At 38.4% G+C, this 15,079-nt stretch overlaps 4 protein-coding genes, 2 non-coding genes and 1 pseudogene across 6 annotated transcripts; 3 read left to right on the forward strand and 4 right to left on the reverse strand.

The window, feature by feature from the left end:
- Positions 378-1,495, reverse strand: LOC104713618 (glycine-rich RNA-binding protein GRP1A-like). Its single transcript, XM_010430788.2, has 2 exons — positions 1,298-1,495; positions 378-1,001 (listed from the first exon to the last, which is right to left on the reverse strand). The coding sequence occupies exons 1-2, from the start codon at positions 1,409-1,411 to the stop codon at positions 588-590; spliced, it is 528 nt and encodes a 175-aa protein (XP_010429090.1). The 5' UTR covers positions 1,412-1,495; the 3' UTR covers positions 378-587.
- TRNAL-AAG lies at positions 1,928-2,008 on the reverse strand. Its single transcript has one exon. It is a non-coding gene; the product is annotated as a tRNA-Leu (tRNA).
- On the forward strand, positions 4,873-6,096 carry LOC104715889 (putative F-box/kelch-repeat protein At2g21680). Its single transcript, XM_010433256.1, has one exon. The coding sequence runs from the start codon at positions 4,873-4,875 to the stop codon at positions 6,094-6,096; it is 1,224 nt and encodes a 407-aa protein (XP_010431558.1).
- On the reverse strand, positions 6,742-6,813 carry TRNAQ-CUG. The gene has a single exon. It is a non-coding gene; the product is annotated as a tRNA-Gln (tRNA).
- On the forward strand, positions 6,924-9,624 carry LOC104713620 (transcription termination factor MTERF2, chloroplastic-like). The gene is made up of 6 exons (XM_010430789.2): positions 6,924-7,597; positions 7,852-8,260; positions 8,349-8,564; positions 8,661-8,768; positions 8,881-9,155; positions 9,246-9,624. The coding sequence occupies exons 1-6, from the start codon at positions 6,945-6,947 to the stop codon at positions 9,505-9,507; spliced, it is 1,923 nt and encodes a 640-aa protein (XP_010429091.1). The 5' UTR covers positions 6,924-6,944; the 3' UTR covers positions 9,508-9,624.
- Positions 9,569-13,302, reverse strand: LOC104713619 (annotated as a pseudogene).
- LOC104713621 (SKP1-like protein 10) lies at positions 13,834-14,607 on the forward strand. The gene has a single exon (XM_010430790.2). It carries the CDS (start codon positions 13,956-13,958, stop codon positions 14,307-14,309), a length of 354 nt encoding a protein of 117 aa, XP_010429092.1. The 5' UTR covers positions 13,834-13,955; the 3' UTR covers positions 14,310-14,607.

Consider the following 15,079-nt stretch of genomic DNA (forward strand, 5'->3'; position numbering starts at 1 on the left):
AAGAGATCTCATTGGATTTGTTAGCCTTTTATGAAAAGGAGTAGGATTCCCCTTAGGAGGATGGGGACTGATCTTCAGTAATGATAGCAAGGAATATACGACTGCACGGTATGCAGTTCCCTCATAAACAGTTCTACGCGTGATAGTTGAGCAGAGATATTCATAAGGTGGCAGAGAGATGAGTGAGAAATGTAAAAATATAATTATCATGGCTAGAAATCATAATAGAGAGCCGAGTTGTACAAATTTGCAATTAACGGCATTTCTGAAGTCCTATGGTTCTAAGATATTGAACTTAACAAGCTTAACCATACCAAATATAGATTGAATCACCGACAAAATCAAGTTATATAGAGAACCAAAGCAAAAAAAAGATAAATCTGGCGAAGAAAATTTTGTTATTTAGAGAACCAAAGAGTGACTTAACATTGCGTTTCCAGATACCAAAATACCTAAATCACGAAACTGTTACATCAAATCTAAGATGCGGAAGCAGATAACCCAAAGAGACTGATAGAACCAACACAACGAAGCAGAAACATAACAAGAGACGAAAAAGAGAATAATCCCCGATCTAATTAAAGGAATTACCATCCTCCTCCACCGCTTCCTCCGTAACTTCCTCCTTCACCTCCACCGTAACCTCCTCCACCTTCACGTCTTCCTCCACCACCGTATCCTCCGCCACCACCTCCTCTCGAGTAAGATCCACCGCCACCACCGCCGCTGTATCCTCCCTCACGTCTTCCTCCACCGTATCCTCCGCCACCTCCGGAGTTGTAACCACCACCTCCGCCTCCGCTACGGTATCCACCGCCACCACCTCCACGGCCGCCGCCTCCGCCACCGCTTCCTCGTGACTGAGCCTCGTTGACGGTGATGCTACGACCATCGAGCTCTTGTCCGTTCATTCCCTCAATCGCATCCTTCATGGATTTCTCATCCTTGAAGGTCACGAATCCGAATCCCCTTGATCTTCCGGTCTCACGATCGTTAATGATCTGTTTAGTTCAACACAACAACAGATAACAAAATCAAAATCAGCAACACAATCCAACACAGTTCATCAAAAAGCATGAGATCTACAGAAGAAACTAAAAAAACCGATCGATCTCCAGGCTCACAGAAGCAGGAAGATGAACGTACCGATTAGGGAAAAAACAAGTAACAGTAGTAGTAGTAACAAAGAACGAACGAATAGTAACAGAGTAATCGAATCAAGTAACAGAGAAACACAAGATCGGAACAGATCCGTCGAGGAAGATCACTCGGAGTCCGATCTCGGCGTGTAACAGACCTTGGAATCAACAACGTCGCCGTATTGAGAGAAGGCTGTCTCAAGAGCTCTGTCATCGGTGGCCCAGGCTAGACCTCCAACGAAGCACCGGAACTCAACATCTGCGGACGCCATTGAAATGTTTTTGAGAAAAAAGAAGAAGATCTAGGGTTTAACAGTGAGGGACGAAAGAGAGTTGTGAAGAGTGAAGAAGACGAAGTCTTCAATTTATAATAGGAGGAGGGAGGCTGAGATGATGACTAACTCAAGGTTAAGATATTTTCTAGGGTTTAGTGATAGATTGGTTTAACCATGGTTAGATGTGTGGTTTACTCACAAAAAAAAAATTGTAGTGGTTGGGGAACATATCACGTGACACTTTTTGTTTGTTTTAATGCGCAAAATAATGGAAAAAAAGACGACGGCGACCATGCGAGGAAAGATATTTTTCTTTGTCCCAAGGAAATAAAAAATATCTCAGTGGAGGAGAGGCAAAATATCTCATCTCAGGAAATGACACTTTTACCCCCCTTAAGACTCAAGTTGAATATCATCATTACACTGGGCCGAAACAATTGGGCTTGTATTATTGGGTCGGTGTAGTTGGCAAGAAGAAGAAAAAGCAAACAAAAACAAAAAAAAAAAAAAATTTGTTGACAGTGGGATTTGAACCCACGCCCTTTCGGACAGGAACCTTAATCCTGCGCCTTAGACCAACTCGGCCATATCAACTTTTGTGATAATGACTCATGTGCTAAGCATAATATTAAAATGAAAATAAAGACCCTAATTCTAAAAGGACGAGACGAGGCCTGTAGACGGAAAGACGATGATGGTCGAAGCGTTTGATTTTTCTTTCTTTTATTTTCAAAATTTTAGTGGAAATAAAATAGAATAACAAAAAAAAATGAAAATCTAGTAAATGCCAACTACATACGAAGGTAGCCCAAGAGGCTAAAAGATTCCTAATCCTAACCCTTCAAATTCTTACAGAAAAATGAGATTTAATCCCAGCCGTTAAAAACATTTCATTTTCAAAATTGTTTGCTAATCAGTGTTAATTCTGTTTTCAAAGTTAAATTTACGGCTAAGGATTCCAACTAAACCAATTAAAGATACCACTAGAGGAACCCTAAAGCGTTACTCTCATTCTATAAAAAAAAAACTTCAAAAGAGCAAACTAAAATTGACAGAGGCAAAGAGAGGAGTGGAAGAGTTTTGCATCCCAAAAATTGAGAACCCTCCTCCGATGGCTTCTTCATCCGAAGAAGAGTCTGGTTACACTGAAAACGAATCTGGTTCTTCTTCTCTCTACAAGGCTGTTAGTCCAAATTGCTTTTTTAGATGAAGTCGCTTGGATTTGCATGTTGGCATAAGGTCAAAGATGGACCAAAGCGACTTCATCTAAAAAAACAATTTGGATTCACAGCCTTGTCGGTGGAAGATCCACGTAAAGTTTGATTCTCATGGATTTCAAATCTCACAGGTGTCGCTTGCTCCTGAGAATGCGTATGTCTCGCTTCCGCGCAGACGCCGGAGTGATCGACGGAAAGATTTATGTGATCGGAGGTTGTTTGGTTGAGACGTTGAGTTGTGTGATTGGGTGGGAGTGTTCTATATAAAGAAACTGACTTGGAGTGGACTGAAGATTCCGAGCCTACCATATGTGGATTCAGAGTGTTTGACATATGCGGGGATGGAGAAGAAGATTTACCTTAAGGGTAGAGTCTTTGATTATGCTTTCGAACCCAAAACATTGACGTGGACATCTAAAGGTTGTGTTTACGACCTTTAACATCTTTCCTTTCATTGAGCTTTGTCCAACTGTTACAGTTTGATGATACATTGGTACATGCAGGTATGGTTCTGTGATGACTCTGCTTCACTTCTTTTAGTCTTTAGTCTTCTCTCTAGCTTTAAAAGCTTAGTTAGATTTTCATGTAACTTGCAGGTGAAGGATATATATCACACATCAACTGTTTGAGCAGCTTGTTGGTCTATTGACAGACTGTTGTCTGAAGTTTCAAGAGTAACCTTTTTTGCACTAATATGAATTTGTAAGAAATACTTTTACGTATATAGAGTCTTCTGTCTAGAACTCTTAACATGTAAAAAGGGTTGGTTAGGCCATTCTTTTGGCCTTTTATGCTATATAGAATTGATTCTAGATATAGAATTCCTCTGAAAGTAATTACAATCAGATATTGAAACTGTAGGTAGGACGCAAAACAGAGCACAAGAAACAGAGGATATGTGAAGAAGGAGAAAGATGAACACATGCATCTTAAGTTAGCTATGTTACTAAGAAGCTGTTTATCTAACGCCTTAAGACTCCTCACCCTTTGCATGGATAACTACGTTTTTAGGAAGAGAGAAGTAGTTCACGTCTCTATTTCCATGATGCATTTTTTTCCTTGTTTGTAGGAACTTAGTTTCAATCTTGCCACAAATCTCTTGAGTTCTAATAAGTTTATCTATGGTTTAATATATGGACCATTGGGTTTTGTGAATTAAACATGGTCTGAAACAGAGGATATATCAAGAAGTAGGAGAACAAAGAAACAAAACTCAATGTGCTTCTATTAAATGAGCAGTATGAAATTAGTGGTTTAGACTTTAGAGATTAACAAATCAAAACAGTTTAGTTAACCGGTGGTTTTGAGTTTATGATTAACTACTACTGTATATCAAATTGACAAAATACAAGGAGTTGATACAAACTACAAAGCACAACCATGCATGAAGCCATTTTGCTATATTCAAAATTTTAACCATGTTCGAGCCTGTTTCTCGGTGATGAATCGTTGAACATATCTGACCAACACTGATAGACGTGGACGCTGCAACCATCAAGCTTTGTACCTCTTAACTATCAATTTCTCGTTTAGCCTTTATACAATATTCTTACTAAAGGCATATCTGGGTGTAGCTATGTGTTTGGGATGGATTGTGGAGTCTCACTATTGCAAGTAAGCTCTTTCCGTTTGCTTTTGGATTTTAATGTTCCTTTGCAAGTGATCACAAACAAACATAACAGAACCTAAATGTGTTTCTACTATATATATATATATATATATATATATATCATCAAACATATATGATGAAGTTTTGGGTTTAGGGATCTGTTGATATAAGCAAACAAACCAGATTAAATAGTTAAAACTGTGCTCTCTCCTGCATCCTCATTTTCTACAATATCAAACTAACAAAAATATAAAGACAAGTTGATACAAAGCCCTGAAGCTAATCTATGTACAAAGAGAAGAGAAAATTTATCTGATGATGCTTTAGATCCGGTAATGGCGTAAGCTAAAGATATCAGCAAATAAGAAATCTTGGTTTAGGGATTTGTAGATGAAAAAGCCGGTTTAGTCAACCGGTGGTTGTTGTGACTTTATACAAATATCAACTGATAAAACACACCAAAATTTCTGAATTATTGAAATATTGAATTTATTATACTAATTGGTAAAATAATGATACATACATTGATGGGTTATAAATAGTAAATACGCACCATTTTCGTTGTTGGATAAAAAACTTGAACTCGCTTTAAATCAATTCGTTGTGCTGACTAACTCCAAACAAACGGCACAATGGTTGTAATCTCTGAAACTTCCGGCGGCTCTAATGGCGACGATCCAAACAAGAAACGTAAAGAAGTCGAGAAGAAACGTAAAGAAGAAGAAGAGAATAACCGAAACAAGAAACTGAAAGAAAAGTTGTCGTATTCTCTACCGATCCCAGACGATCTCACGCTAAGTTGCTTCGCGCTCGTTGAGATATGTCACTACCAGAAACTATCCCTCGTCTGCAGTAACTTCCGAGATATCATCAGGTCGCGTGATCTCTACGTCAAGCGCTCGAACCTGGGGCTTACGGAAAGCGTTCTTTATGCGTACATCAGACTAATTCCGTTAGAAAAGCCTAGTTGGTACGTTCTGCAACGTGTACCCTATCGAAACTTGCCCAACACGCTTTCTTGGAGATTAACCCTAATCGATTCAATCCCTCCCATGCCTTTTGAAGCTGCTATCGTCACAAACGGATCTGATATCTACGTAATCGGTGGACTCGTCGGCGGAAGACCAACGTCAAGTATGATTCTCATGGATTGCAAATCTTGCAGGTGTCGTTTGCTCCCGAGAATGCGTATGTCTCGCTTCCGTGCAGGCGCCGGAGTGATCGACGGAAAGATTTATGTGATCGGAGGTTGTTCGATGCAGTTGTGTAACTGGATAGAAGTGTTCGATATAAAGGAACAGACTTGGACTGGATTGGAGTTTCCGTACCTACCTGATATGTATAAAGAGTTTGTGAAGTATGCGGTGATGGAGAAGAATATTTACCTTATGGATGGTGGTGTGTTATGTTGTGCTTTAGACCCCATAAACATGAGATGGTTCCATCAAGGACAGGAGTTGGATCACTTGCGTTCTGTGTGGCACATGTCGTATTGTGTGATAGATGATTTGTTGGTTTGTATTAACCCAATGATGGAGGTGGTTGGAGGTCCAATAGCGTTATATGATCGAAAGCAGAAACTATTGAGACATGTAAATGGTTTACAAGGTTTTCCTGGTAATATGAATCTCAGGGAGTCTAGAATGGAGAATTTTGATGGGAACTTGGTGATTTTGGGGTCTGATCAGAGTTGGTTTAGTGAGTATAAAGGGAAAAAAGAGATTTGGTGCGTAGAGATCTCTTTTGAATTACGGGAGAGAGGTGAGATTTGGGGGATTATTGAATCAGCTGCTGTTGTGCTTACGACCTATAACAACACTCCTTCCATTCAGCTTTGTCGAACTGTTACACTTTGATGATAACATACATACAGGTATGCAGATGGATCTGTGATAACTCTGCTTTTACTTCTTTTTGTCTTCTTTAGTCTTCTTCTCCTAGCTTCAAAGGCTTAGTTAGATTTTCATGCAACTTGCAGGACGTACTGAAGGATATCAATCACATCTACTGTTTGAGCAGCTTGTGGGTATGAAAAATATAACAGCTTGTTATCTGAAGAGTGAAGGCTCAAGAGTAATCTTTTTGCACTAATGTGAATTGATAAAAGTACTCTTATTACGGAATAAAGCCTTCTGTAGAACTCTTAAGTTGTAAAAAAGGTTGGTTATGCCATTCTTTTAGCCTTTTATGCACAATATGCTTACTAAATTTGTTGAAATACAATGCGACTTTAGTTAGCCATTTTTTTCTTAGAGTTTTGTGCAGTAAGTAACATGGTGTCAAGTTTCTTCCGGATTGATTCTAGATATAGAATTCCTCTAAAAGTAATCACAATCAGTCAATCAGATATTGGAAGTGTAGGTAGGACTCAAAACAGAACACAAAGAAACAGAGGATATATAAAGAAGTAGAAAGATGAACACATGTATCTCTTGAGAAGTGATGAACACAAAACAAGGCCCAGCCCAAACAATTATTGATAAATAAAAAACAAAAGGTAAAGGTTCTACCGAGAATTGAACTCGGGTTACTGGATTCAGAGTCCAATGTCCTAACCGCTAGACCATAGAACCATTTGCTATATTTCTAACTTATTATTTATTTATCCTTTAGTTTCATCTTCTCCGAGCCGTTGCTCTATCTATCTCTTTCCCATTACTTCTCCGTTGGCTGTAATCTCAAATTCTCCGACCGACCAGCTCTAATGCTTCTCTACTGTAACATTAGCTACACCTCATCGTTCTCCCTCATCTCCTCCTCTCTCCGCCGTCAAGACCATCCCGACGAATCACAAGTCACAGTAATCCGTCGCCGGCACAATGCTAAATCCCTTTCTCTATACATCCGCCATAATCGAGACCTAAAGCTCAACAAAAACCCTAACGAATCTCAAGAAACCTTCGCTCCTCCTCCTCCGCGGCGTGATGTTGACGGTGATGACCGATCGAAGCTGCTCGAGCTCTCTCTTGTAACACGAAGAACTCCGCAGTTCCCTGGTTCAATCTACGCTCAATCTGCTTCTGATGCTGATGTTGCTTCCTCTCTTCCTTCGCTTCGTAAGTTTCTCGGCTCTCATGGTGATGACGACGACGACGGAGAGAGCGAGAGGGAGATGATAGTTAAGGCGCTTGAGATTAGGAGGAAAGTGACGAAAGAGATTATTAAAGAGTCTTTGGTTAGGAAAGGTAGATTTGGGATTACGTATGCTACTAATGTGACTGATCGTTTGGGTGATTTCGTTGATCATGTGATGATTGAAGCTGCCGCGTTGAAGCGGTTGCCGGAATTTTCAGAGTCGAGGTTTAACCTTCGCGCCAGGACTGTTATAGAAGACTCCAATTTCGTGGCTCTTGTAAGGTCAAGCTCTTTTTTATTAGTGCACATAAGGTGTTCGATGATTGGTCTCTGAGAAATAAAAATTTAACTCTCTCTCTGTGATTTGAGTATATCTAAGATTTTTAAATTCAGATGAAACTGAATTCTATGGAAGCTTATGCTTTGTGTTGAGTAGTTGCTCTAGATAATGGTTCTTGAGTTACAATGTTGTTGGCTTGATTTGGGGAGTTCGAAAAGTAGTAGTTTTATTTATATTATGATTCTGAACTGTGCAGGTGGTTGAAGCACCATGAGTTTTCATATAATAGAATTGCGAAGATCATATGCATGTCAAAGGGGAATCTTGACTCCATAAGGATCATGATCGAATGGCTAAAAACCATTCATGTGAAGGGTGAATTCATAGGAGTTGCGTTCTTGAGATCTGGGGAGAACATCTTGCAACGTAGTCGTGAAGAGCTTGATGAGGTTGTTGAGTATCTAGAGAGTAATGGTGTCAGGAGGGATTGGATGGGATATGTGGTTGGAAGATGTCCAGAGTTACTGTCTTTCAGCATGGAAGAAGTGAAAAGCCGTGTTGATTTCTTCTTGAAAATGGGTATGAATCAGAATGACTTTGGCACGATGGTCTACGATTATCCAAAGATAATTGGGTACTTCTCATTCGAACAGATGGAGACAAAGGTTCTTACAGCTATATGTATTTTTTTGATCCGCCAATGTTAGGGATTATCTTTTATATTCATAAATGTTGTTGCTTGGCTTAAACCAGATCAACTACCTGAAAGAGTTTGGCCTTAGCACAGAAGAAGTTGGGAGACTATTAGCCTTCAAGCCACACCTCATGGGATGCAGTATTGAAGAACGATGGAAGCCTCTGGTCAAATATTTCTACTACCTTGGAATCCCCAAAGAAGGAATGAGAAGAATCCTTGTTGTGAAACCAATTCTTTACTGCATTGACTTGGAGAAGACAATCGCACCAAAAGTAATTTAAACTTAGTAATATGCTATGAAGTTTGAACTCCCTATACATATACACAGCAGATTTCATTAACTCAGCTTCTCTTGTATTTTTTAAAAGGTAAGATTTCTACAGGAGATGGGTATCCCTAATGAGGCCATTGGAAACATGTTAGTAAAGTTTCCTTCTTTACTAACAAACAGCCTCTACAAGAAAATCCGACCTGTGGTTAGTATTATTTCCTCTATGAACCAAAGATGTTGTGTGATGTTAGTGTTACTCATAGCATATGATGATCCCGGAAACTGCATCTGATATTGTATAAATTGTGGCTCTACAGGTGATTTTTCTCTTGACCAGAGCTGGAGTAACCCAAAAGAATATCGGTAAAGTTATCGCAATGGATCCAGCTCTACTTGGATGCAGTATAGGAACGAAGCTAGAACCCAACATGAGGTACTATGTATCATTGGGAATCCGATTTCATCAACTAGGCGAAATGATTGCTGATTTCCTGATGCTACTTCGATATAACGTTGATAATCTGCGTCCAAAGTACCGTTACTTGCGAAGAACAATGATCCGTCCGCTTCAGGATCTCATTGAGTTTCCCAGGTAATATAAGAGACTTCTACATGAAATGATATAGTGTTTGCAAGATATAGCTTTTAAGAATCCATGAAGTGACATGATACTTTTTAACAGATTCTTTAGCTACTCATTAGAGCGTCGGATAATGCCAAGGCACACCATTATGGTTCAGAACAGAGTTAACTTCAAGCTCAGGTACATGTTGGCTTGTACGGATGAAGAGTTTGAGAGAAGAGTAAAAGAGAAAGTGGAGAGAAGAGAAAGGTTCGAAGCTGGTCTTGGCTCTGACTCTGAGGATTCTCAACTTTTGGATGAGGACATCTCCGATGACGAGTTTGATTTGACAGGCTCTTCTGAAGAAGAGGATTTAGCATAATGATTAGTTTTGTAACATGAATGTGTATAGCCAGTGTACATTTAGCACAATATAAACGATATAACATGTGTAAATTAGTCTTAATTTAGAAATATTAATATAAACATTCATTTTTCAGTGTCTTGTAAAAAACAAGTTAAGATGTCCGTCTTTGCTTTGTTCACAGCCTCGGCACGCAAGAACAGGGCCGGTAATAGTATGAAATTAAAGGTTCCTAGATTTGTGTATTCCATTTGTACGTCATGCTGAGTAAGTTCACTCCCCCAGAGTAAAACTGAATCAAGGAAACTGTCACAAACACAATCCAAATCCATCTCACTCGATTCCAATGCGACAGATGGCATTCCGTTCAATGAGATCAAGATCCACCTGTGTAACAAATGACAGTAAAACAATAAGACCATTACTTCTCAAAGAAGCTGTAGTATAAATAAGAGTAAGATCTTGTACCTTGTGTCCAAACAGATCACGGATGTTGTCGATGCCGTATAAAATCATTGTTGGTCTGTTTATGAAACAAAACTAGAAGAGTCAGCACTTTTGTTCGTAATCAAAATGTGTCCCTGATGTCTAATTATATCTATTACTTTACCTTTCAAGAGAGACACCCCATGCAATGACTCGAACATCCTCTGGGAGACCCATGGGTAGCAACATCTCTGGTCTGAACATGCCAGAGTTTCCAACTTCTACTGGAAATGACAGCAGATACAATATCTTTAGTGTCTGTTTATTTTTACATCCCTGTAAAACCATAAAGTAACGTTTAAGCCTTTGTTTTCTCTTAAGTGACTTTTGAAGAATAAAATACGTGAAAGCGAGAGAAGTGATAAAGCATTTACCTAAGCGTGAGAAGAAGTCATGTAATACACCGATGAGATCACCCAACGTAAGGCCACGGTCACAGACCAAACCTGAGCAAAAGAGGGAAATATTTGATGGTAAGTTCTGGTGCATTTTTCATCATTCTAACTTTCAAACCCATATGTCAAAACTAATTACCTTCAATCTGATGGAACTCTGCCAGATGGGTTCGGTCAACAGCCTCGTTTCTGAAGACACGGTCTATAGAAAAGTACTTCTTGGGAGTGAAAGGTTTCTACGGCAAAGGATAATATAAATTCTACTCCGGATAAATATTCTACTACAGCTTTTGAGAAATGGAAGGCCAAAGTCAAATTGAGTCAGACCTTTGCGAGTGCATTTAGCATCCTAGATGAGACCGCCGTTGTGTGGGTACGAAGGAGATTTTTGTTTGCTTCCTCTCTTTTCCAATCATATTTATACCTGTACAATGGAAAATATGATGGGAGATCAGAAATTATTTTAGTACTATGACTATCAGAGGTAGTAAGCATCAAAAACGAGTTGATACCCTCTCGATCCGTATCCACCAGACTCATGAACTTGTTTCACCCTCTCAACATAATCTTCTGGCAATTCCCTTGTAGTTGAAGGAGCTACAGTCAAAACATTCACAGATTAAACTTAGCAGTTAAATTTTCTTTCATTGAGATGTCATTAAGTAGCTGGGAAGAACTGTCCCAAAGATAAACTCAGTGACTGAGCATACAAACATTGAACCTTTTAAAAAGAAGGTGTCATGAGAGTCACGAGCAGGATGCTGCTGAGGCTGGAACAGTGCATCAAAATTCCAGAAGCTACAAAGCATAGGAAAAAGGGTTAATATCAACCAATGTACAGAAAGGAGAATTATCTTTTTAATCACAAAAAAGCTGAAGGCCTCCAAACATGATTCCTTGATAACTAGACGGATTGTGAAAAAGGTCGATAGAATTGCATGAGATGCTTCGCTATATAGTATCAAAAGAGATATACACATCTAACTGATAAAATACCTGCTCTCCACAAAGTTGTTTGTTGGCATCTCTTCAAATCTGTGACCACACTAAGGCTAAAAATCATTTTTTCCCCCATAGCAGAAAAATGGAAATACTAGAAACTTGGTAAAAGTCTCACCCCATCTGGCGGAATATGTCTTTCAACTGCTTCCGTACCTGAAACATATAACAATTTTTAAAATTAATAGTATATCCTTTTTGTGCGACAGAAAAGATAACTATCACGTAAAATATATTTCAGTGTGAGTTATGCAAAACGCGAAGACATGTTGAGCTTAAAGTAAAGGCATTCAACAATTTGTTAACGTTTGAGTACCTTGAGAAGGGGATGAAGATGCCCAGCATCAAGAGGCTGCTTTAGCATTGAAATTATACTCCTTGAATTGTAGCTCTTTCTAGCTGCAGGGGAGTACCAATTTCCTCTCTTATTTGCTCTATCTCACCAATATCATTAATAAGTTACAAAAGAAAGGAGTAGTACACACGTTTGTAGATTTTCTCGCGTCAAGTCGGTGGCAAATTTCTTTCTTTTGGGAGCATAGTTAGGACCTTTCTTTACGGAATAGCCCTTCCATTCCCTAAGAAGAAAGAGAGAAGGTTGAACTAAATGTTCCCGAAAAGAAATAATCTACATATGAAAAGCGCAGATATTTACTTTCATTCTATAAGGCTTCTGGTTTTGAGAGAATTGAGACTTGATTCGTCAAGTTCCTAGAGGGGAAAAAGTCATATGAATTACAAAGCTACATACGAATTCTACAAAAAATCTTTTGAATGAAGATGAATACAAACCATTCCTTCCTGTATTTGTAAAAGCAAGTTCTTCACTTTATCTTCAACGTGTTGAACCTACAACAAAATGGTTCAGAGCTAATGACGCAGACTAAATAGATGCAGAATTAGAACTGCATATAATACAAGTTCATATACGCCATTTCAAAGCAGAGAGGTACTAAAAAAAAGTGAGAACCCATTACATTATACTCCTTGGCAGATTCAACAGTAACTATGCCAATTCAGTACCATAAAGAACAAGTAGCACTGCATAAAAAAATATGCACAGGATGCCTTGTAATTACCTTCCTAGAAACTTGCTTTCCCAGTTGCACCCAGTTGTGTTTTCCAACTTGCTTACAGCCAATATTGAAGACAGAAGGATCTAATTTTCTCTGAAACAGTAAGGTTTCACACCAGTCATTTCAAACATGACATGGAATCCATGACTCAACAAGTCATCATGATAAAGGAAATTAGAATAATCAAGAATCACAAGATATGTGAATGTTGTTTCCATTAAAAAAAAAACACACCTTCAGTTCATCCATCGATATGCTACCTTCCGCAGGAACAGCCAAGAAAAGCTGTACCTCGGGGGATCCTTCCACAGCATATTTCTTCCCTTCCTCAGTCAAAACCAATGTTACTCGTCTAATGTCCTGCATAAAAAAAAACAATGAAACACCACATTTGCAATAATGCTTATGTAACCAATGTAACCAATGCAACCATTAAACCCTCAAAAACAGAGACTCAATAAGGTGATTGTTCATAGCCATTCATGATCTCCTATAAGTTAAATCACTACTAAGACCCTACAATCTAAATCCTCACACAAAAAGCTAAATCCTCATATAAATCCATGATTCTTCTTCTCCATCAGGCCAAATTCAACTTGAATAGAACGTGGCAAGTGGTGGTGTTACCTGAGTCTCAATGTAACGAAAAGCTTGTAAGCTCTTGACGACATTGACGAGTTCGTCGTGGTTATGGTTATGTTCGGCGGCGAATTGACCGGAATCTGCGATATTTTCGTTGTTCTGCAGAAACCCTAGAATCGCCTCCTCCGCCATTTTTTTCTCTTCCGGTGCTCGTATCTCCCCAGGTCCGCCGTGAATTTCAAAAAGCTCCGAGTTTCAATTTTTGCTCTCGGAGAAGTAAATAATATCTGAAATAAAGTGAAAATATATATAGTAGATGTGGTCGAAGAAGCCGTGGTTTTGAAACAGAGAGTTTCGGTTTAGGGTTAACCAGAAGTGAGTGTATAATTGAAAACGTTTTAAAACTATTGGACTTTTTTTAATATGTGACGATAAATACGGGTCCTCGAGATGCAAATTTTATTCTCTTAACCGTTTCAATTTAAACGACAACGTTTAGTTAGAAGACACGTATGTGTGTGCATACAACAACTTTCATCATAGTGCATTCCTAATGAAAAAGTTTATTGAAATTTGAGTCGGCGGTGGTTAGTCCAATTGATAAAAATTGGTATTACAAACAAACTTAGGAGTTAAAACACTATAAAACACGAAATTCCTAATTTAAAAAAGTTGTGTGGTCCTAATCAAAAGGACACATGAAAGATACAATGTATCAAAGAATTTAGTACAACTTCATGCTTTTGTTTGTGACTTACTTGACGCAATACATCTACGAAAAATTTTTGGCTTATAAATAAACAGACGCATAGGTTCACAACCTGCATCAATCATCACCTTTCTATTCTATCGTTCTCTGCTCTCAATTCTTAAAATCTATTTCATCAAATTGCTGCTTCCAGAGAAAGATAAAAAAACGTCGACGAAGATGATCATGTTGAAGAGCTCCGATGGTATCACGTTTGAGATTGAAGAAGCTGCCGCACGCCGAAGCCAGCTCATAGCTCATATGATTGAAGAAGGTTTCGAAGATATCCCGATTCCATTAGTGAACGGCAAGATTCTTGCGTTGGTGACCAAGTACTGCAAGAAGCACCCCGTCGTCCCCGTCTTCGATGATCCTACCTCTGACGAAGATCTCAAGAAGTGGGACGAGGAATTCATCATGCAAATCGATGATCAATCCACGATCTTTGATCTCCTTCATGCTGCGGATTACCTAGGCATCAATAGCCTTCATGACCTAGCGTACCAAGCTGTTTGGGATATGATCAAAGACTAAACTCCATACCAGATTCGTACTGACTTCAAAATTAATGGGCTTTTGAATGAGAAGCGGATTATCAAAAAAAACTATAAGCAGCTTTCTATATTCTTTAGTGTGTGTGTTTTTTTCAGTTTCTTGATCAATGTAGATGATGATGACTTCATCTACGTTCTATAATAATCCAATAATGAACGTACGTAAACATATACTCCGTTTGTTGTGATACTAAAAAGATTTACTCGATAAACAAAAAGTATTCATCTTGTTGTTGTTTTTTTTTTTTTTAAATGAAATTCTGAAATGGCTTGTTTCACCCTGTAGAATGTATTAAAAATTATGCATAATTCAGTCAAAATATTATAAAACTATTTAATTTAATTAAGAAAGCTGTATAGACATTTGTTTTGGTGCATTTTCATCATTCTTACTTTGAAATTCCCAATATGTCAAAACTAATTATCCACGGACCAAAATTTGACACACGCGAAGAAAATTATATATCCGTCGGTAATCCGTCAAAAAAACTAACGTGTCCGTCGGTAATTTCTGAAAAACAACCAACAAACTAAGGGGGTGTTATTGGATTGTGGTTTTTAAAGGAGTTTGATGTATTTAAGAATCAGGTGTTATTCAATTGGGTATTTTTAAAAATCCATTAAAATCTAGTGTTATTCAATATCTACTGGATTTTGTGTGATTTTGGATTTCAACGTACTTTGCTTCTAAAATATGAACAAACACAATACCACACTTTTCTCAATCATTTCATTTTCTTCTCCTCTCTT

The sequence above is a fragment of the Camelina sativa genome, chromosome 9 (genome assembly GCF_000633955.1).
Source record: "Camelina sativa cultivar DH55 chromosome 9, Cs, whole genome shotgun sequence".
Lineage (NCBI taxonomy): Eukaryota > Viridiplantae > Streptophyta > Magnoliopsida > Brassicales > Brassicaceae > Camelina > Camelina sativa.

Coding starts and splice junctions, on each gene's coding strand:
- LOC104713618 (XM_010430788.2), bottom strand. CDS start 1,411: ATGGCGTCCGCAGATGTTGAGTTCCGGTGCTTCGTTGGAGGTCTAGCC. Junction 1,002..1,297: donor GCGACGTTGTTGATTCCAAG/GTCTGTTACACG, acceptor TGAACTAAACAG/ATCATTAACGATCGTGAGAC.
- LOC104715889 (XM_010433256.1), top strand. CDS start 4,873: ATGGTTGTAATCTCTGAAACTTCCGGCGGCTCTAATGGCGACGATCCA.
- LOC104713620 (XM_010430789.2), top strand. CDS start 6,945: ATGCTTCTCTACTGTAACATTAGCTACACCTCATCGTTCTCCCTCATC. Junction 8,261..8,348: donor TCGAACAGATGGAGACAAAG/GTTCTTACAGCT, acceptor GGCTTAAACCAG/ATCAACTACCTGAAAGAGTT. Junction 9,156..9,245: donor GATCTCATTGAGTTTCCCAG/GTAATATAAGAG, acceptor ACTTTTTAACAG/ATTCTTTAGCTACTCATTAG.
- LOC104713621 (XM_010430790.2), top strand. CDS start 13,956: ATGATCATGTTGAAGAGCTCCGATGGTATCACGTTTGAGATTGAAGAA.